This window comes from Botrytis cinerea, chromosome 7 (assembly GCF_000143535.2).
Source record: "Botrytis cinerea B05.10 chromosome 7, complete sequence".
In the NCBI taxonomy this organism is placed as follows: Eukaryota; Fungi; Ascomycota; class Leotiomycetes; order Helotiales; family Sclerotiniaceae; genus Botrytis; species Botrytis cinerea.
Window position 1 is genome coordinate 1,125,037 of NC_037316.1, and position 20,633 is coordinate 1,145,669.

The 20,633-nt window shown below is 42.5% G+C and overlaps 7 protein-coding genes across 7 annotated transcripts; 4 read left to right on the top strand and 3 right to left on the bottom strand.

Annotated features, from left to right (window-relative positions):
- The first annotated feature begins 70 nt into the window (after positions 1-70).
- On the top strand, positions 71-4,080 carry BCIN_07g03080 (hypothetical protein). Its single transcript, XM_024693964.1, has 7 exons — positions 71-1,235; positions 1,316-1,326; positions 1,404-1,422; positions 1,474-2,326; positions 2,584-2,896; positions 2,949-3,314; positions 3,379-4,080. The coding sequence occupies exons 1-7, from the start codon at positions 372-374 to the stop codon at positions 3,602-3,604; spliced, it is 2,652 nt and encodes an 883-aa protein (XP_024549753.1). The 5' UTR covers positions 71-371; the 3' UTR covers positions 3,605-4,080.
- A 660-nt stretch (positions 4,081-4,740) lies between these two features.
- On the top strand, positions 4,741-6,820 carry BCIN_07g03090 (hypothetical protein). Its single transcript, XM_024693965.1, has 2 exons — positions 4,741-4,865; positions 4,956-6,820. Exon 2 carries the CDS (start codon positions 5,483-5,485, stop codon positions 6,635-6,637), a length of 1,155 nt encoding a protein of 384 aa, XP_024549754.1. The 5' UTR covers positions 4,741-4,865; positions 4,956-5,482; the 3' UTR covers positions 6,638-6,820.
- Positions 6,821-6,985: 165 nt separating this feature from the next.
- BCIN_07g03100 (hypothetical protein) lies at positions 6,986-8,590 on the bottom strand (the record flags this gene model as incomplete). The annotated part of the gene is made up of 4 exons (XM_024693966.1): positions 7,949-8,590; positions 7,827-7,895; positions 7,684-7,776; positions 6,986-7,632 (listed from the first exon to the last, which is right to left on the bottom strand). The coding sequence occupies exons 1-4, from the start codon at positions 7,986-7,988 to the stop codon at positions 6,986-6,988; spliced, it is 849 nt and encodes a 282-aa protein (XP_024549755.1). The 5' UTR covers positions 7,989-8,590.
- Positions 8,591-9,341: 751 nt separating this feature from the next.
- On the bottom strand, positions 9,342-11,377 carry BCIN_07g03110 (hypothetical protein). The gene is made up of 2 exons (XM_001558557.2): positions 10,686-11,377; positions 9,342-10,623 (listed from the first exon to the last, which is right to left on the bottom strand). The coding sequence occupies exons 1-2, from the start codon at positions 11,098-11,100 to the stop codon at positions 9,500-9,502; spliced, it is 1,539 nt and encodes a 512-aa protein (XP_001558607.1). The 5' UTR covers positions 11,101-11,377; the 3' UTR covers positions 9,342-9,499.
- Positions 11,378-13,880: 2,503 nt separating this feature from the next.
- On the top strand, positions 13,881-15,296 carry BCIN_07g03120 (hypothetical protein). The gene is made up of 4 exons (XM_024693967.1): positions 13,881-14,284; positions 14,475-14,766; positions 14,882-14,968; positions 15,014-15,296. Exons 2-4 carry the CDS (start codon positions 14,510-14,512, stop codon positions 15,051-15,053), a joined length of 384 nt encoding a protein of 127 aa, XP_024549756.1. The 5' UTR covers positions 13,881-14,284; positions 14,475-14,509; the 3' UTR covers positions 15,054-15,296.
- Positions 15,297-16,021: 725 nt separating this feature from the next.
- On the top strand, positions 16,022-17,570 carry Bchis5. Its single transcript, XM_024693968.1, has 2 exons — positions 16,022-16,182; positions 16,241-17,570. The coding sequence occupies exons 1-2, from the start codon at positions 16,094-16,096 to the stop codon at positions 17,430-17,432; spliced, it is 1,281 nt and encodes a 426-aa protein (XP_024549757.1). The 5' UTR covers positions 16,022-16,093; the 3' UTR covers positions 17,433-17,570.
- A 376-nt stretch (positions 17,571-17,946) lies between these two features.
- Positions 17,947-20,499, bottom strand: BCIN_07g03140 (hypothetical protein). The gene is made up of 4 exons (XM_024693969.1): positions 20,296-20,499; positions 19,962-20,239; positions 19,622-19,843; positions 17,947-19,288 (listed from the first exon to the last, which is right to left on the bottom strand). Exons 2-4 carry the CDS (start codon positions 20,133-20,135, stop codon positions 18,404-18,406), a joined length of 1,281 nt encoding a protein of 426 aa, XP_024549758.1. The 5' UTR covers positions 20,136-20,239; positions 20,296-20,499; the 3' UTR covers positions 17,947-18,403.
- Between the last annotated feature and the right edge of the window lie 134 nt (positions 20,500-20,633).

Consider the following 20,633-nt stretch of genomic DNA (forward strand, 5'->3'; position numbering starts at 1 on the left):
GTTTATTGGTTGAAACTTCAAGCTTCTGCCAAGCTTTTATCGGATAAGCTACCTAATTAGGCAAGTGGGCGGCATCGTCCCCTCCCGCACCTGCCAACCTTAGCACCTATGACAAACGGACTAAATCTCCATAGCTACTTCTGATCATCATTTACTCCGTATTTGAACTCCGTGCTTTCACCCACGCTTTCTTTCGGCTTTCTTTCCATTTCTTTCTTTAAATACTACAAATCCAATCAAAGTCCATCCAACCATTCAAGAACATTCCCAAACTACGAACTACGAACTTGCATCGAACGTCAACTGGTTTGATCGTTTCTTGATATAGATCTAGTACTAGGTCTCATCACAGTCGTTGAACCATTCGCATCATGGCTTCTTCAGCATCCGACCGAGATGTGCTTCCAGATTCGGTCAAGCCTTCTCATTATGCGCTTTCTGTCTACGATATCGAGTTAGGAGGAGCTTTCAGCTATCAAGGAACAGTCAAAATCGATATCAAAATCGTCAAGCCAACCAAAGAAATCACTTTGAATGCTTTTCAACTCAAGTTACATGAAGCAGAGGTGTCTCTCACTTCCGGAAAGACTTCTCAGTCTATCAAGTCTAGTGAGATATCTTATGATACCAAGAAACAGCGTGTAACTTTGAGTTTCCCGGACGAGCTTTCTGTTTCTGAAAACGCCCTACTAGCAATCAAGTTTCAAGGAACTGTCAACAATGATATGGCTGGCTTTTATTATTCAAAATATAAACCTCAGGTCACCCCAGCTGCATCTGTTCCAAAGGTTGATGAGTTTCATTGCATGTATAGCACTCAATTTGAGTCATCTGATGCTCGTAGGGCTTTCCCATGTTTTGATGAGCCCAACTTGAAGGCCACCTTTGACTTCGAGATCGAAATTCCGAAGGATCAAATTGCTTTGAGCAATATGCCTGAGAAGGGCTCAAGAGATTCTAAGGACGGATTTCATTTCATTGAATTCGAAAGAACACCAATCATGAGTACCTATCTCTTAGCCTGGGCCATGGGAGATTTCGAGTACATCGAGGACTTCACAAAGCGCAAGTATAACGGAAAGGCGCTTCCTGTCCGTGTCTATACTACCAGAGGATTAAAGAGTCAAGCACAGTATGCTCTCGATCATGCACCCAAAGTCATTGATTTGTTTTCTGAAATCTTTGATATTGATTATCCACTTCCCAAGGCCGATTTGCTTGCGGTACATGAATTTGTGAGTCTCAAATTGCCTCCCATCTGCAACGACGTCTAGGTCAAATCATTATCGACCCTATCACTAACCGTCCACTCTAGTCCCATGGAGCGTATGACAGCCCCCATTAGTTCCCCCACCCCAATTGTTTTCTGAGTACGCTAGCTAACTTATTAATTCATCGGATAGCATGGAAAATTGGGGTCTGGTTAGTTTTAACATCCTTGTATTTGATTGAAGTATTTGCTCACTGGTACAGGTTACCTATCGCACAACAGCTGTATTATTTGACGAGAAGACTTCTGATACAAAATATAAAAATAGAATTGCCTACGTCGTTGCGCATGAACTTGCCCATCAATGGTTTGGTAATCTAGTCACTATGGACTGGTGGAGTGAGCTTTGGCTTAACGAAGGTTTCGCTACCTGGGTCGGGTGGTTGGCAACAGATCACTTCCATCCTGATTGGTGTGTATGGGATCAGTTCGTGGCCGAGGGCATGCAAACTGCATTTCAGTTGGACTCCCTACGCAGCTCGCATCCTATTGAAGTACCTGTCAAAGACGCTTTGGATGTTGACCAAATTTTCGACCACATCAGCTACCTCAAAGGTAGTTCGGTAATTCGAATGCTAGCCACGCATCTTGGCCAAAAGACTTTCCTGAAGGGTGTTTCAGATTATCTAAAAGCACATGCTTATGGTAATGCTACCACACAAAATTTGTGGTCAGCTTTGAGTGAAGCTTCTGGTCTAGATGTGAAGGCTATCATTGATCCATGGATCACCAAGATTGGCTACCCTGTACTCACGATCAACGAAGAACCTGGTCAAATTAGCATCAAACAAAGTCGTTACCTTTCAACAGGAGATGTAAAACCCGAAGATGATGAAACGACTTGGTGGGTGCCTTTGGATTTTCAAGGAAAGGTTGGAGCCAAGGGAGCACAACAAATCGCGTTCGAACAAAAAGAAGATACAGTCCGAGATGTCGATGATTCTTTCTACAAGGTCAATACCGATACCGCAGGGTTTTATAGAGTTAATTATCCACCATCAAGACTTGCCAAGTTGGGTTCACAATTGGATCGCCTCAGCTTGACTGACAAAATTGGTGAGTCTCAATCAAGATTTTGATTTTCTTATAGTCCAGACTACAGTTCAGTTCAACAGTGAGACTTCACTGCGTCTGATTGATCTATCAATACACTCGGTTATTCGGTCAACTGGCGGATGGATTCCGCTAAAGTTTGAATATGTTTGTATGACCAAACAACATTCGGACGTTCGAGGCTTTCGGATTTGGACTGTAGTCTGGACTATTGTAGTCGAAAATGCTTTGTATCATTCTGATAACTAATTATCTCTTAGGTCTAATTGCTGATGCGGGTGCACTCGCAATTTCAGGACAAGCAGGAACCCCAGCTTTCTTGTCTTTGGTGCAAGGCTTAGCCAATGAATCCAACCACTTTGTTTGGTCAAAGATCCTAGGACCAATTGGTACTATCAAATCGGTGTTCTCCGACGATGATGCAGTCTCCAATGGCTTAAAAGCGTTTTTGCTGAAATTAGTCTCCCCGGCGGTGGAAAAGATAGGTTGGGAACAACCTGCAGATGAAGATTTCCTTAAGTCGCAACTTCGACCTCAATTAATTTTGAGTGCCGGTCTCAATGGACACAAAGAGTAAGTTCACAAGGACCTATTGCCTGGGTATTTCATGACTGACAAAGTACAGAATTATCGCTGAAGCTAAACGTCGCTTCGATCTATACACAAGCGGCAAGGACAAGACTGTCATTCACCCAAGTCTTAGAACCGCCATTTATGGTCTTTCCGTCCGATATGGTGACAGATCGGAATATGAGGCTTTGAAGAAAGAGTACCGCGAAACAACTTCTATTGATGGCAAAGAAATTGTTCTCCGTGCAATGGGGCGTGTTCAAACCCCAGAACTCATCTCCGATTATTTTGAATTCCTTTTCAAGGAAGTCGCAACGCAAGATGTTCACACAGGTGCATCTGCTCTTGCAGCCAATACCAAAACACGTTACCAGCTTTGGAAATACATCCAAGACAACTTTGACCCAGTCAAAGAAAGATTGTGAGTACTCAATGACACACTGAATAGCTTCTCTATTTAATAACATCACTAACACTTTTGGCAGATCTGCTAATATGGTCGTCTTCGATCGATTCATTAAACTTTCTCTATCAACCTTTAGTGACGATAATGTTAACAAGGAAATTGAAAAGTTCTTTGAAAACAAAGACAACAGAGGATATGATCGATCACTTGCAATTATTGGTGATACTATCAGAGGAAGAGCAGCTCTCAAATCAAGAGACAGGGAGGTTATTCTTGAATGGTTGCAAACCAATGGTTATTGTTGAATTTAGTCAAGTCATTGCTATTCATATTGATTTGATAGGCTTCCAAGCATCGCATCTATTTTGGTAGAAATCGAAAGAGAGGAACGCATCTAGTATATACAGCTACACTCATTCATTATTCAAACTTGACGAATCTCCCTTACTGTTTTCTATATCTGTTTCACTGATTTATCGTGAACCGTGTCCACTACAAGACAGTATTTGAAGATAGTGCTGGCAGATATTCACCATTTCACCGGAGATGTCTACCCCTTTGCGTCTGCATCGACATTGAGGATGATTGGAGTTAACTCTATAGACATTTGCAAAAATAAAATTGCCTCACCTCCTTCCCACATAAATACATAATGAAGAGGCTATTATTCAAAATGCCAAGCTAGATATACACATGTGTCATGCTCTTTTTAAAGCATTTGATGTAACATTATTGAAGAAGAGATCCAAATTGAAAGCTGTCTAGAAATATTCGAAATCCACCAGTGATCTTTTGATTTATTAACATTTCCCAGAATTTTATTGATCCGATTCAGAATATATTGTTGATGTTGCTCAAGTAATCAAAAAGTGTTTCTTTATTTTATTTAGTGTTTAATTTTTTCTAATTTTGTTTGAGAGATTAACTAGTGAGGTGTACCACTTTTTACAACCATTTATGGAGGGAGGAAGCCCACTCACTCCGCTCGTCCGCCCGTCCGCCCGTCCAATTTTCTTTGTGCTTCGCCGCGCCCGCATAAAATCAAAGAAGGTCCTTTCGTCCCAACAATCAGAAGAATGGAGGGAGGGACGGGAGACGGACAATGAGGAAAAGAGGACAAAAAAGCAAAAGTAAATGACCAGACTGGGGCACGATCCCAGGACCTTGTCCGTATTTAACAGGTTTGAATTGTTAAGGACACGTGATAACCAACTACACCATCCGGCCGATAATTGTTGAGAAGAGAAGCAAAATTGAAAATATGATGCATTAGAACGTGGGTGTTGTGATTGAGGTGGGGTTTCAAATTTCGGGAACATGATAAATGTACTTTGTTTCTGCTCGAAAGGTACCACCCGGCTTCTAATAGAATTTATGTGCTTATGCAAATTGATCAAATGTTCTCATTTTTTATAATTATCTTATTCAACTATTTTGCAGCGGACAGATGAATTTCGGCTTTGTTTTTACTCAAGGCGTAGAACTAGTGCAATGGAAATGAAAAAATTCGTACACAAAGCAAAGACTGGATTGTGGTCAACGTTGGACATTTTGAGATATTTAAGGGTACTATCATTCTCTAATAAGTCTGGATTGATATCTTTCCTTTGATCTGAGACGCCAAGTTATGTGTGTGTGCATGCTGAGGCAGTCTAGATGTATCTCTCAATGGCTCGAAGATAGCAAAAGAGTCTCAAGCTCTGTGCATATGCGCATGTGGAAAGACATAAGACAGTGTTTATTGGTGGCTTCTTTACAAATTCTTTACTGTTAAGATTGATGTGACTCTCGCGAGACACTGAGGAGTACCGTCTCATCTCTCCCCCCTTTCCTTCCCCCAAAAAGAAATTGGCAAGTGCTTGGAATCAATAATTCTCCAGCGTCTTTGTCTCCTTTCTGGCCTGATTCGAAATCGGAGATTCTACAGGCTCAGAAATCCTGGTTTCTTTGTTGTTATGATCTTGCTTCAGCCTTTGAATAAAATGGCGAGGCGTGAGGACCATTATTTCTCGCTGCTATGCATGTCCTTTGAAGTTTGAGGCTTCCTTGTTTGATACTCAAGTCTCGAGGAAATATATAAAATTCCGCGATAGGGTGAGTAAACATCATTGATTTGTTGTTGTTTCATTTATACATACTTCGTCCCACTTTGCAATCGCTCAAAACATCCCAAAGACTTCGATATGCCACCAAAAAGAGCTCAATGCAAACATGTCGTTTTATCCGACGAAGAACTCAAATCTGGAATTACCACGTTGGAAAACGTACAAGCTGGAGTAGAAGAATTTCATTCAAATGGACTGGTCATATTTGAGAATGCCATTCCTCATGATATTGTCGATAAATTTTACGAGAAGATAAATGCCGATGGTGCCAGCAGATTGGAAGATCCGAAAGTAGCTTTCAATCATGGCAACGAGAAAACCAATTTCTCCACATGTCCCCCTCTATCCAAAGAGTGGCTCGTGGAAGATATATGGGCCAACAAACATGCTGCAGCAGTAATGGAGGCTGTAATTGGGAAACCACAATTAGCATACACAGGAAGCAATATCAACCTTCCAACTGCAGATCCAACATCTCGTCAAGCCGTGCATGTAGATTCTTACCACGAACACCACAAATTTCCCACCTGCATCGAACTTTTCATGTACCTCCATGAAGTATCACCCACAAACGGTTCTACCGAAATCTGGCCCGGCTCTCACCACGAGTGGAATTTGGGAAATCATGAGAGCCATGGTCGTGGCTGGGTAAAAGCATCAGCTTTCAATCGTCGCGCAGAACATTCTCCTCCATTCCAACCGACTATTCCTAAGGGTTCCATCGCCATCCGCGATCTCCGTCTTTGGCATGCCGGCATGCCCAATCTGTCAGATCAAAATAGAATTATGCTCGGATTTATTTATTTTCCTCGCTGGTACCGTAATCCCATGCGCATTACACTTCCCCAAAACTGTAAATCTGTCGTGGAGAAATGGACGCAGGTTGATGCTATTGGGGCGACGCAATTCGTGGATGGGGAAGTGGATCATTTGGATCAGACATTGGGAATGTTGGCCTATTTGAATTTTACGCAGGATCCGGAGACGGGGATTAAACAGATTCGGGAGAAGATTGATCTGGCACAGGGAAGAGAACCGAATGCGGTACTGAAGGTTACGGAGAATGATTATTGGGTTCCGGGGAGGAAGAGATTGAGTGATAGGGTGACGGATGGCCCGGGTGGTAAGAACGATAGGGGGAAGGCGAGACAGAGGGGGAGGGGCAAAGGAAGGGGACAGTTTGATTCTTTGAAGCCAAAGGGTGGGAGGATAAAGAAAAGAACTGGGAAGTAGGTGACGAAAAACAAATCCAAGAACGAGTGAGGACGGTGGAATGGTTGCTATCTCTTCAAGGTCTTATATATTTATTGTCGTTCTCTTTTAATTGTATAGTAGCACGAAACTAAACCAATCCATACTGCTGCAGCTAGTTAATATTCATTTATTGTTGCTGAATATCTAATCTTTCATGATCCACGAAATAATACCAACGAAACGCTTTTATAGTTACAAAGAAAAAGTCGCGCAAAACAACATCCATACCGTAAAAAAACATTAATCAACAATACTCCATCACCCTATCCCATCCCGTCCCATGCTAAAAATCAAACCTAAGAATCTCACCCGCTACTACCGTCCTCCTCAAATAGGCGAAACCGGACTTCCTGATCTCGGAACATGATCTCTACTATATGGAGGAACTGAAGATCCATTTGCCCTCCTCATACTTGGCCGCCTCGCATACGGACTCCCACTTCTACTATTCCTCCTCCTCCTCGACGACGCTCCATTCAAGAATGTTTTCGTAATACTCCCGCTCATCATCGCGGCTACGGTGCTGAAAATCCACGTTATCCATTGGAGCGCTAACATTACTTTTCCGGGCTCGATGTTCATCTCTGTATTTTCGCTGCTTGAATTTGAGGAGGAAGAAAGGGAAGATGGGAAATGCACGGCCAATGCTGCGCCGGATGAGGTGAGCGAATAAGCCGCGGCGAAAGCTACGGCAGCGGAAGACCAGAAGAGGAGTGTGATGGTAAAGACGTGGGAGGGAGGGTTGGTTCCGTTTCTTTGTATGATTCCACGGGCGGAAAAAAGGGTGAGGAGGGCAGAGAGGAAGAGGAGAGCGGACATGGCGGGGACGACGAAGGATATTCTTGTTTGTACATCGATTACGTATTTGAGAGTGGCGGCTGGAGTTGTGAAGTTGTAGAGGGTAGTGAGGATGAGGGGAGATTTTCCGACAGAGGGCGCACAGGTGCGGCCGGTGGTGGTGGGGGCGCAGAGGGCTGGGGATTGTCAGTAGTCGTAGAGATTAGGGGAACGAGTGGATGGCTTACAGGTGTAGGAGAATCTAACACCGTCGGAGAGTGAAGCAACGTAGATGTTGTCCATACCGGGTGAGTTGGTTGCACAGCCGATAAGTAGCAGAACTAGAAAAATAACATCAGAATGCTTCTGGTGGCGAGTGTAGAGTACCTACTATGAAACAACAAGATGGGGAACCCTAAAGCATATAATGCAAACGTAATAAACGTTACTTTGAACCTCCCTAAGTCCGACGATTAACAATTATTCAGAGAACATAGTACCAAGTGAGCTCACCCCAGCCATCAAGACGCGGCCTCCTTTCTCCGGAAGGCATTTTGTTATGATAATGGCTTTCTGTTTTAAGTTTCGCGAGATTTGAATTAAGATCGATAAGAAAAGGAATTGAGTAGTGGTGCTGGTTGCTTCATGAATGCTGTGAGGTGATTATGCAAGCTAATATAGACAATGGCAGTCACTACATGGACATTGTTTGTATTTTAAAGCACCTGAATTATAATTCCATATATTCATGATACTATGATCTTGAGTCATGTGGCGTTAAGGCGGTGGCCAGTATGATCATCAAGATATATGAAAATTATTGCTGCCCAATTCAGGTCCAAAAATAGGTCTCAAGATTGCGGAAGCTTCGAACCTAGATGTAGCTTTGTTACGACGACATGTATCAGGGAACAAGTGATTTACCGGAAGGATCGAAATCTATTTTAATTCAATGGCAAGCACGGAGAAGAGAAGTTTTCTCGCTGGGTATGGCCAGCTGTTGGGTCATATATCGAGACTCTTCGCCAGATTTGGTGAAGGAGACCTATCAATAGACCGGAAGTTCCAACAGGCAAAGTGAGCAATATTTTTGTCTGCATTATCTCATAATATATATGATGCAGAAATAAAGAGAGGCATAAACAGATCATGTCCATGGAAGAGAATTCTAGTATTTCAGAAATCCTTCAGCATTTCGAGAAGCATCCTCCCACTCCGCAACCCAGTGATTTACCCGATAAATGGACAATAGGTTGCGACCCATTGGGGCAGGGATTTCGACATTCATGTGACAAGTCCCTTGAACTCATCAAGGTTTAGCTCGTCATCGATTTGCCTCAATATATCTGAGGCAAATTGGTGAACTCCATGTGCACTTGCCTTGGTAAATTTCTCACTATTCTCTATCGAAACCGCAAAGTTCGTCATATATGAGAGTAATGGGGTCCTGGGAGAATGAAATAGACATGGCATATACGAAGAACACACGCAGGTTCGTATACAGAAACTTCTGCGCTCGCGGAGTCTGTTTTGCATGTTGTGATTTTTTGGAACTCAATATGAATGATATGGCCATTGTCCCAAATTCTGTTTCCCTGTTGAAAAATATGACAGAACCCATAAGTCTTGAAATAAGTTGCACAAAAAACTTCATAATTCATGACAGCCAAATGTTTTCAAAGTCCCAAATTATTCAAATATTTGAATGTATACCTGGGAATCCATCTTCGTATGTGGTTAAATTTATATTGTCTACGTGGAGAGCACCAATGTAAAGAGGATTCGCGATGGTGCGTAACTATCCATGTTCGACTACCGACACACGATGGTCTGGCCACACATAGGCATACATTACTAAATTCACTCCTCACAAACTTGACTGCACACCTTGCACTCAAACAAACTATGAGAGAGAAAATATATTATTCTACTTAGATAGCCAGCAGGACCTGCAAATACTATCTATCCAAACCCGGAAACCAAATACAATTGCCATCTCGCCATCCCAAGGAACCGATGCATTAACCGAACATGACTATTAAGCAAATCCCCTCCAGAAATTTCTCATTCCTTGTTTGGTACAAACAAATCCATAAATTCGCAAACAGACATACCAAAAAACTCCATGCTTTTGGTTTTTTCTAGAATCGTATCGATTCTCTCCTCACTCAGTTTCAATCCGAAGTTCTTCCTCGCTTTTTTCTCGATCAACTCCAAACTTTCTTTCCTTCTCGCATGACCTTGAGGGAAGTGGATGACTACCTCTTCTAATTCGGTATCGTCGTTTAGGGTAACCTTGATTGCGTTGGCTAGACTGCGAAGATCTTGATTGTGGTAATCTTTTGTGAATTCCGGATCTTCCTTGATGGTGATTTTATCTCTCAGCTCTTCCACACGAGGATCTTTCGACCAGGGACTGGTGTTCTGGTAATCTTCAGCCTCGGGCAAAGAATTCTTGAGAAGAGTAATGGCAATCATATATCCAAGACTATGATCACGATCTGAGGGTGTTTGAAGCGCTCCCTGCCTATTCATAATTACCATCGCTGCTTCTTGGGTGCGAACTTGGATGCTTTTGATATCGCTCGCGGACGCTTCTTTCTCTTTCAATTCTTCGCAGATTAACAGGGCGGCCTCGAGTGCAGTCATGCCGTGGCTTTCAGTCTTATAGATTTTGAAAAATACGTTTTCAACAACGGAGGTACCAAATGGTCGAGGGAGATCAAATGTGTTGCCTCTGAAGAGAACATCGTAAAACCCGGATCGCGGGGCGCTCAAAGCAGTTTTCACACCTGCTTGTCCGGTCTTCGCCATAAGTGTCAACTGTACAGCCCGCATACAGGCATCACCTGCCGCCCAATTCTTTCTTGGGCCAACATTGGGTGCTTGTCGATATGCACGGAGAGGGCTACCATCAACCCAGGCGTGAGAAACAGCGGCTTTGGCTTGCTCTTTTGGCAGACCCATGAGCCAGGACACGACAGCTGTAGAAGCTACTTTGACAAGGATGACGTCATCTAGACCAGCTCTGTTGAAGGCATTCTTGCCTTGGAAACAGCCCTGGATTTCGTACGCCTTGATTAGGGCGATGAGGACATGACGCATGGTGAGGATGGAATCTTGATCATCTTTGGAAGTGGCTACGCGTGAGAGAACATCGGCTGTTGACAAGATAGCTCCGAGATTGTCTGAATGAGATATTGTCAATGATTCATTTGGATGATGAGGAAAGGGGTGTTGATAATCATACCAGAGGGATGCGTCCACTCAGCGCCTAAGAAGGCATCATTATGATTGAGATATCTAATCATAGCTCCCATATCAAAAGCACCCTTCGCTATATCAAGCTGATAATTCGTTCCGGGTAGCTTGAATCCATTTGGAATGGTATCCGGAGAAGGGAAGCTAGGCCCAACCAATTGAGATAATTCAGAACTTGTGGCAATGCTTTCGAGACCAGCTCCGATAGCATCAAGTAAAGCTGAAGTTGCACGGGTCCATGCTAGAGGAGATGTAATCTCATAGTCGTATGTGTAGTCAACGATTCTAGTGATCTCTTCATCGTAACATGTAATACCGTTTCTGTCTACTTTTACATCTCTCGCCCTGCGAGGGATTGGAGCCGTAGCGGCTGATATCTGAAGTTCTATCGTCTTCATCCTCATGATGAATGCGGCTAAATTAGAAATTGAGAAAAAGAAATATAAAGTGATTATTGAAAATAGAAAGGAGAATGACAACGATGGCAAACTGGTGAAAACATCGGGGGAAGAAAGACTTCATATATCGGTGTATTTCAAGGTATCTACTCCCCAGCCCGATTGTTACTGATAGCATTTTGACCTACACGGAATACTTGGCCCAATAGCCGTTTTGATCGTCACAATTGGCAACCAACCAGGAAGGCCATCGAACTACGGCAGACAAAAGCCCAAACTCTCCGAGCTATTCAGAGCGTACAAGGTTATAAGCTGGATACTCGCTAAATCTTAGCGTAAGTAGTGTTGTCAAGTATGAACTCCTACCCTTATTGTTGATTTTCCAGCAAGCATGTTCTCTCGTTGCCTTGCATATCATTTGAAACAAAACCAGGTAGACTTCTGCAAATGTAGCCCCAGATTGATTTGAGGATCTCGGTTGGTAGACGTGTGTCCATCGGTCATGCATATTTCCCCACTCGGTTCGTTGGTGTCACAGCCGCTCATGATTATCCCTGCCAAGCTGCATTGGCGTACGGCCACGCATGTCGACTATAAATATTAATGACACGACTTCACCGCACTAGGTGATGTGGACTGTCTCTTCGAATTTGCATAAACCTTTTGGCAGAAAGTTCCTATCCAACCAAATTGGAAGAATGCAGGTCCCCCGCAAGCAGCACACGATACTTTCTGCTTAGATTGGCATTGATTCGACATGAGAGGGGGCGTCCTGACTCCGAAGATAGAGCAATCCTCTTAGTTATTTATCGTAACGCAAAGGCAGAATTAGTTGATACAGAGCTCCGAGAGCAAGTTCACCAGTAAGCCAATGCACTCATCTCACTCAGCCCGTATATGGAGATGTGGCAAAACATTATCTCTCAAATGCTTTTTTGGATCACGAATGAGATGGGAAAAAATCCAAAAAAAAACATACAACAGTGGGGATTCGCTGGTGGTCACCCACCCAACTACTAATCCACCGATCTGAAGCTTGTGTATGGCAGAGCGGACGGGATGCCCAATTCTCTTCAGTCTATGGTCGTATCTGTCAGTTTCGTGGTTGTCGAAAAATATATTGGTAAATCAATTTGTGATTATGCTAAACAGAATACAAGTTCGGCATGACATGCCTTCTTGCAGTGGCTAGTGAAATTGAATAACCAAACGGTTCTGATATACGTCATGTATGAAATAAAACCCTAAATCTCTCTCAAAACAGATTCTTCTATACATCAATTTGCACCAGCGTTCATCAATTTCTCGGGTTTAGTTAGCAATATTCGCACCTCCTTGTCTATGTCTTCTTTCGGAACATCTTCTTCTTCAATAAGCTCTCCCGCAATTTCGTTCTCTGATACCTGGACTTCTTGTTATTGTTTTTCATTCCCAAATCGTATTTATCTTGATACCTCTCTCACAATTGATCGTACAGAAAATCTAAGAAAGTGAACGGAAGGATCTCGACAGAGCCAAGACCACGTACCCACTTACTTGTGTACGACAAGATTGTATAACTGAAGAATGGATTCTTTCATTCCGAGAACTTGACTAGGAGAAATTTGTCCTTCTATAGCACACTGCAAGGACATAGAAGGAATACATATCATTTCAAGTCTAGTTACTTGTCTGGAAGCGTTTCCATTGGGGCAATTCGCTATAGTACCCAAGGATACAATCAGATGCATATAGTTTCGAGAGAATAATCAATTGCGTACGTAAAGCAGAATCAGATCAGTGGTCCAAAATGAACGGTAAAGATCCGCAGCCTTCCTAATCGAATTACTTATCCTTATAGCTCTTCGTTATCAGAAGAGTGATGTAATGCTTCGAAATCGCTTGCCGAGTTATTGGATGTCTCCTTTCGAGAAGAAGATCAATTGGAATGAATGCTAGATGATTCCATGAAAATCCCAGTTTCCAACCCCGCTTCATTAGATTGAACACTACTTTCTTGTTGTATAAGCGATCCATAAGATTCGAGTTGTGCCCGTCGAGTGAAAAACCCTGCCCATGTGATTTCAGCCACAACATATTGAAAGTCTCTGTAACATATATCCAGTATGGATGGCATATATCTTTGGCAGATACACAGTCCTTATTTAAATCGTTTGTCGCCACAGATCGTCCATCATAACTTTTCGTGTCATTTGTGTATCTTCCCTTGACAAACTGAGTCCCTCCCTCTCTAGCCGCAGTGATAATCCGCCCTTGCATACTACGATATACAACCTCCTCTGCCCCGCACTTATCAGATTGAACGTTCAAACTGCAGAGCCAAGAAAGAGAACAACTTTCTTTCTGACAAAGTGTCGTTATTGATTGTGTGTCGTCATTGTACGGCTGGCTTTCACAGCCCGCTTGACAGTCCTTGAATACGAACAATCCCGCCTTTTGAGGCTGGAATAATTTCCAGCCAGCAGCAAGAAGGCTTATATAATTTGCCCATTTCCATTTCAAGGTCTGCAAAATGTTACACAAAAACTATATGTTGCTGCCTAGAAAAGATACGTACCTGCAGCCTCTTATGCCCAATCGGGCTAAGCCAGGACAGATCTTACACCTTTCAGTTGCAGCTTCGGCGTCAATCTCATACAATTTTCAACCTCAGTTGTCTATCCGTCGCTGCCACCAAGCATATATACATATATAGTGTTGGGCTTGAATCAGCTGGATTATTTCGAGAACATGTGAGAAGTGATCAACCTTAGATCTTGGAAATTTGAGCTAACATGGGCACTTTTGACTCGCAAACTCTCATAGCAGAGAATCGCAGAAAATTTCATACTTGACAATTACGTCCTCGATATTCATTGTGGATGAAGCAGATATTAATTCTCTAGTTCTAAGAGGAAGCTTGTAATTAAAAGAACCGTGTTATCAAGTGTGAGAGCGTCAGCCTTTCTAGTGTCAGGAATCTCGTGTGAATCTTGCATTACAACATCAAGAAGCCAAGACGGCTGAAGACTTTGTTTCTGGCATCGAAAAGGGAGAGAGCGGGGCCTCAAAAATTTAAAAGCCCCAAGAGAAGAAAAAAGGATCTGCATGCAGGTGATAGACCTGATTCTTTGTGCTCATAGTTCCGCAACTTTGATCAGCGGGCTCAACTACAGAACATCAAGGACGTGGCAGAACTTGCCATTGACAGGTACGCTACATCTTTTCATATCATATGCAGATGTTGTAAAGTTTGGCTTTGATACACTAGTCACAATGCTCCGAGAAGATTATCTCCTCGGAGTGTCTAGCGCCGCTGAACAAAGGCTTAATGCCTATATAAGCGTCCTTTCCCATAACAAATCCTGTCTTGTAAGCATCGATCTGATAACATATTACAGACTTATTTGTGACTACTCAAATATAAAGCTTCATCATGCAGTTCAAGCTTACACCACTCCTCCTTCTCCTGCCCCTTTTCCTTGCCCTACCCGAGCCGATTTCAGAGGCAATTCCAGAGACTGGCTTCAAAGAAGGAGGCGCCATTACACCTCGTGATGGGCCCGATACACTCATAGCCCGCGCTTGCTCCTACACCACCGGCTGTACATCCCAAAGTGGAGCCAGTGCTGGAAAGTATTGCGGTTTTTGTACCCAAGTACGCGGAACGTATCATGTCGGAGACATTTATCAGTGAGTAGCTTTTCTATCTATTTGCCCCTTAGGTTTCGGTGCTACTTGTTCAAGCTTTTCTTTAGTAGCACTAAGTGATCCGCATATGATGATAGTTGCTAACTTAAGCATTAAGAGTCAATGGTGGCTCTGGGTCCTCGAGCTGCTGCAGTTATGGAGCAAGCTCGGCTTGTGCTGCACGTTGGCCAGCTGTTAGCCCGGAGTAAGTACTTTCAAGTAAGAAGTTATATCCAGCTGACAATTATAGTGTTCTTGTCAAATGCGCCAACAATGGTAGAGGATATTAGCTGCATGGAGGCCGCAGATTAGCTAGAAATTTCACTCTTTTTTCTTATTCAAATTACGAGGTATGCACGGCAGAGCAAACTTACAAGTTTTGCTTTACCCACAGTCTTTTCTTATGAAACTTGCAAATGGGCGTTTCAAATCTATCCATCTATGTATTCCTGGCGTTTTATTCGATAACAGTCTTTTAGTATTACGTAGCTATAACCAATAAAACAAAACCCAATTGAGTACTCAAGTTTACAGAGCCATCACTGCTGGTGACAATTGGATTGATTTACAGGCAATTGCAACTAAAATTAAAAGACAAGATCAAGGGAATGCCCTTAGCATAACTAACCATCACCAATATTAATTTGTGCTTTAGACTGAAAGTTAAAGCTACCCAAAGCAAAAAATATATTAACAGAATCACCACTTAGTAATCATTATTCCTCAATCTAGTTGAATAGATATGATCCATTGCTCATTCCTTCAGAACTTCAACAAAACTTTATCTAAATCCAAGAAGTTTTTTCGGGTCTAAAGAAAAGGGTTGGAATTCTCCTTCGTCACTGAGAGGAAGCTTGTTGTATTGCATAGAGTGAAATAAAGACATTTCGGGATCAATAATTGACACCAGCCGCCCAAATACTTTACTGGAGACTACCAGTCTAGGAATCAGCGGAAGTGAGCTTTGCACTGGAGTTCTGGGAGATTAATATTGTGCTGGGAAGCTCGAGGAAGAAGATGAGAGTTGTTTCATTCTAAATCCTTGGGTATGGAATTGCCTTAAAGAAAACATGAAATAAGTATACAGGCGTTGTTACCCAAGAAGATAGACACATGCTTTTGGCTTGTGGGGGTTCTCATAATATTCTGAGTTGTCAAGACAAACGAGAAGAAAGGGGAGGACGTTTTAAAAGTGGGGTTAATTGGTCATCGATATCAAAAGTGGACCGTCAGCCTTGCATTGAAGGCTGCCGAGCTCGGCTTCAAAATATATTTCTAACCCCTCCAACATTCATGACTCTTTACAATTAAGCAACAACTACATATTACAATGCCTTCTCGTACAGATTCCCCATTCAACTTGCAGACATGTGCTCGACCTAATATTCTTGCATTGGAGCCATATCGTTGCGCACGAGAGTAAGCGTCCTAAAATCCCATCTTTGATGTCTGTTTACTGACTCATATTCTCATTCAGTGATTATAAAGATGATGGAACAAATATCCTTCTCGATGCCAATGAGAACGCTTACGGCCCATCTCTTCCAGACAGCGTCACTTCGAACCAATCCCTCAATTTCCTTGGGCTGAACCGCTATCCCGACCCTCATCAACACCCTCTCAAATCTCTCTTATGCAAATTGCGCAACACACACCACCATACCGATCTGCCCCTCCACCCTCTCAACCTCTTCCTCGGCGTTGGTTCCGATGAAGCAATTGATGCTCTTCTCCGTTGCTTCTGCACACCCGCAATCGATTCAATTCTCGTCTGCCCGCCAACTTATGGCATGTACAGTGTATCTGCGCAAGTCAACGATGTAGCACTCGTTAAAGTACCATTACTACCAGCTCCCGAGTTTGGTCTCGATGTTCCAGCTATTCTTGACACACTGTCAAAACCACAACCAAAACCCATCAAGCTCATCTACATTTGTTCGCCTGGAAACCCTACTGGATCATTAATTCCAAAAGAACAGATTGAGCAAGTATTATCGCACAAGACATGGAATGGTATCGTGGTGGTCGATGAAGCATACATAGATTTCTCACCGGACGGGTCATCGCTTGCAGAATGGGTGAACGAATGGCCAAATCTAGTGGTGTTGCAGACACTGAGTAAGGCATTTGGCTTAGCTGGTATCAGACTTGGTGCTGCGTTTGCTAGTGTTGAAGTTGCAGCATTGTTGAATAACTTGAAGGCACCATATAACATTAGTTCACCTACAGAGGCTCTTGCTTCTCAGGCCCTGAAGGAAGACGGATTGTCAGTTATGACCGCACATAAAGAGAAGATTGTGGAGCAAAGACAAAGATTACTATCTGAATTACCAAAGGTCAAGGGTGTAGGGAGATTCAGAGGTGGTGTAGCGAGCAATTTCTTGCTTGTGGAGATTTTGAATGAGAATGGGCAGCCAGACAACGAGGTTGCAAGAAAAGTTTATGAAAGCTTGGCGGAGAACAGGGGAGTTGTGGTTAGATTCAGAGGAAAGGAACACGGCTGCCTTGGTTGTGTGAGAATCACTGTTGGGACAGAAGATGAAGTAACGAGGTTCTTGGGACAAATTGGTGGAGTTATCGAAGAGGTGTGGAAAGGCGAGGGAGCGAAAGTAGAAAGTGCTGAGGCAGAGCAAAAGAAGGAAGTGAAGGCTAATAATATCTTGGCATAAAATAGAAGGATAGACATGCAGAAACGATGTAGATACCATATATTGTTTTGAAATTTGAACATCTAGCGGCACACAGATTCTTCAAACTGACAATCCTGTGACACTGAAGTAAAGTTCACAAATGCATAAGACAGTGTAGCTATATCCCGTCCAGACTTCAAGGCAGATCTTGCATGTGAAAGTGCCAATTTTGGTGATAGATGATGCACTCTTAGAGGCTCTAAATCTTTGGTTAAGGGCAAACAGCCCTTTGAGATTTCTGAGATATTGGAAGTTATTGAAGCTTGGGTTTCCAAGGCTACTTGACGTTGTCAGATTCCTGATCTTCAAGACTACCACGGGGATCGTGGGATGATTAGCATCTGAATTGCTGATTTCATTCTCTATTGGCCTTTGAATTGCAGAGAAGCTACAAAGTTGTGTGAAATATAGCCAGTCTATCCCCATACTCTCCGCATATCTGCATATAAAACAGAGCCGGGTCAATTTCAATGCACCCGATGTAAAAGAAATCTGGTATAGAACGTTTCTATTATCTCATTAGGTCATCCTAACGAAGCTAAAGTACAGATTTAGACACTCTTATCTTTATGTTGGCCTTGAATAACTGTAAAAGACGAATGAAGATATGAAAACTACTTCTTTCAACTGATACCCCATCGACATATCAACGGTAACCTTGATACATCATAATTCATCCTAACATCTGATCTGGAATCGGATAACTTGTGGAATCCGCTCCTGTCAGATTATCATTCATACTGTAATCAACTAACCCTCAATACTATTTCCTGGAGACAAAGCGAAGAGAACAAGGGAAAACAAAAAAAAAAGAAATGGTCACCAAATTGTCGGCGTGTGACATTTTGGTATACGCCAGGAAGACGTTGGTAATGTACTATAGCCCCCTTCTTTTCATATCCAACCTCAGATATCTTGGTGTTTCCAAGAACTCTAGGGTAGATAAAAACTCACAAGAAAGGCCGGCTCAACATGTAGTCGATGCCAAGCCACTTCTCATGATTAACTCCATACTCTCCCTCACAATACTCAACAACAAATGTATGATAGGACTCTTCTTCTGAGATCAATTCACCCAGCTCATTTTCAGCAAGACCCCATTCTTCTTCCGGCAAATCATCTTTGTCAAACTTAGATGTAAAATCATCGGCATCGACGTCATCAACTTGACCAGCGGGCTTAGCTGGCTTTGGATGGTACTCCTCGCAGGGGGGATGTTGATAAGTCACACCTGGTATTCGAGAATTGTTACAATCGCAACGTTGATACTGGCCCATATGTGATAGTTTACCATTACGAGCCGCTCCCACGACTGAAACGGAAGGGACTTTCCAAGTACAAGTCAGATCCCACTTCATATCTGTAAAACCTCTGACAATTTTGAGAGCCCCGCAGAAGGCACAGAAATTTGAAGGGTGAAGGCGGATATTGGCAGGAATATTGTGAAATGTAATATCCCCTTTCTGATAGGGGTTGATATCTTCAACGACCACGTATAGTCTCTTCAAGGAACTGAATCTGGCGAGTATATTTGATGTAGAGTGACAGAAATACTCCATACTGTTGGCCGAATATCTTTGGGGCACATCAAAATAGATTGAGTTGACAGCTACTCGTGTAATTGACTTCAAATCCTGTCTTCCTAGTCCCATCTTACCAAGCGGACCAATATCGACATGTTCGAACCAACCGTTCTCCTCATATTTATAGCCCGTAAGCCAGTTGGAGAAGTAGATAACATCAATGTCATATCTGATGTAGATATTCGCCGGGTGGGATTGTGTTGGAAAGCTCAAATTGTAAACCTTCTGCGCAAACGATCTGGCTTCTTTGTTCTAAGGGGTTGAATTGTTAGCGACATTAATATCATAGCATCATAGAGAATGAGCAGAGTATTCAATAGTCCGGACTTCAGTTCAACGATCAAAAAGTTCAAAATCTTAAATCCCTTTAAATATTGAACTAATTTCAGGAATCGAAATAGATTTGATTATTGGACCAATTTTAAATAATGAGTTTGTGAAATTGCCAAGTATGTATTCGAAATCTCAAAATCAGAATCCTAGATTAAGCTGTAGTCTGGACTGTCGGAAATACTAGGATCGAGCATCTTGACGAGGACTTTTCCGAATAACAAAACACAGTATATGAAAACGGATTAAGCTTACTATGTGCAATAGAGAAGGTGGTTTAGAATGGAACGAGAAGTACTTGTCCTGGTCTTTGTCGTAAATGACATCAATGATTCGGGCTCCGGGTAAATTTAATTTCCAGATCATTGTGCGTAGCTCCAAAGAAAGATTCTGAAAATTTGGAAATGTGCTAGAAATTGTTGACAGTGCCGTATTATTTTGGGCTGTAATGAACTCAACTTGTGGATCTTGTACAACCTGGAGCACATCCAAGTCAGCAATGAGGGTTTAAACCAGGAATTGGGTTGGAAAGTTAAGAAAAGAGGAGGCCCTAGGCGATTATTACTCTTGCATTGCTTAACTTCGGAGTGGTTACCTCTGACAGATTGGACCCAAAAGTCTCCAACAAATTATCCTCTGAAGAATTTGAGGAGATAGATGGCACTGGCATGTTTGCAATTGCAGCTATGGCAACCAATTGAAGTTGATCCGCGAGTTGATCACTAAACTGATCAAGTTGCATAACTCCTTGAGAAGAAGAAGAGCTCATTTTCACCTATACAGACCAAGATGAGAACTAAGATTGGTGTGCTGCAGAAAATGAAGTAGTTGTCTCTGGTCGGTAGCTGTAAAGTTGGGTGTAATATCAACGATCTACAATGAGAAGTGCATCAGTGGATATTGCTAGCAAATAAGATGGCAATTCATACCTCTCTCTACCTGCAGAGAGGAATAAAGAGAAGATACCAGTAGTAATGCAGTATCGGATGAGATATCCTGAATGTTATGTGTGAAGAAAGCTGTCTGTCTGAGAAGAAGAAGATGGCAATACGCTTCAAATGCTGTAACTAGGAGACCTGTTGTTGAAGCTTCTTTATAATGTATAGAATAAGGTAGATTGCTTCTTTGTACTCTTGGTATAATATGTCCAATTCACTGTATGATATTCCCCAGATGAACCATAAGAGCCCCGAGCTGAAATTCGAGATAATATGTGACTGGGAGAGGGTTGGCAAGTGGTTGTCTTCTCAACCTTTTTGTTTATGGA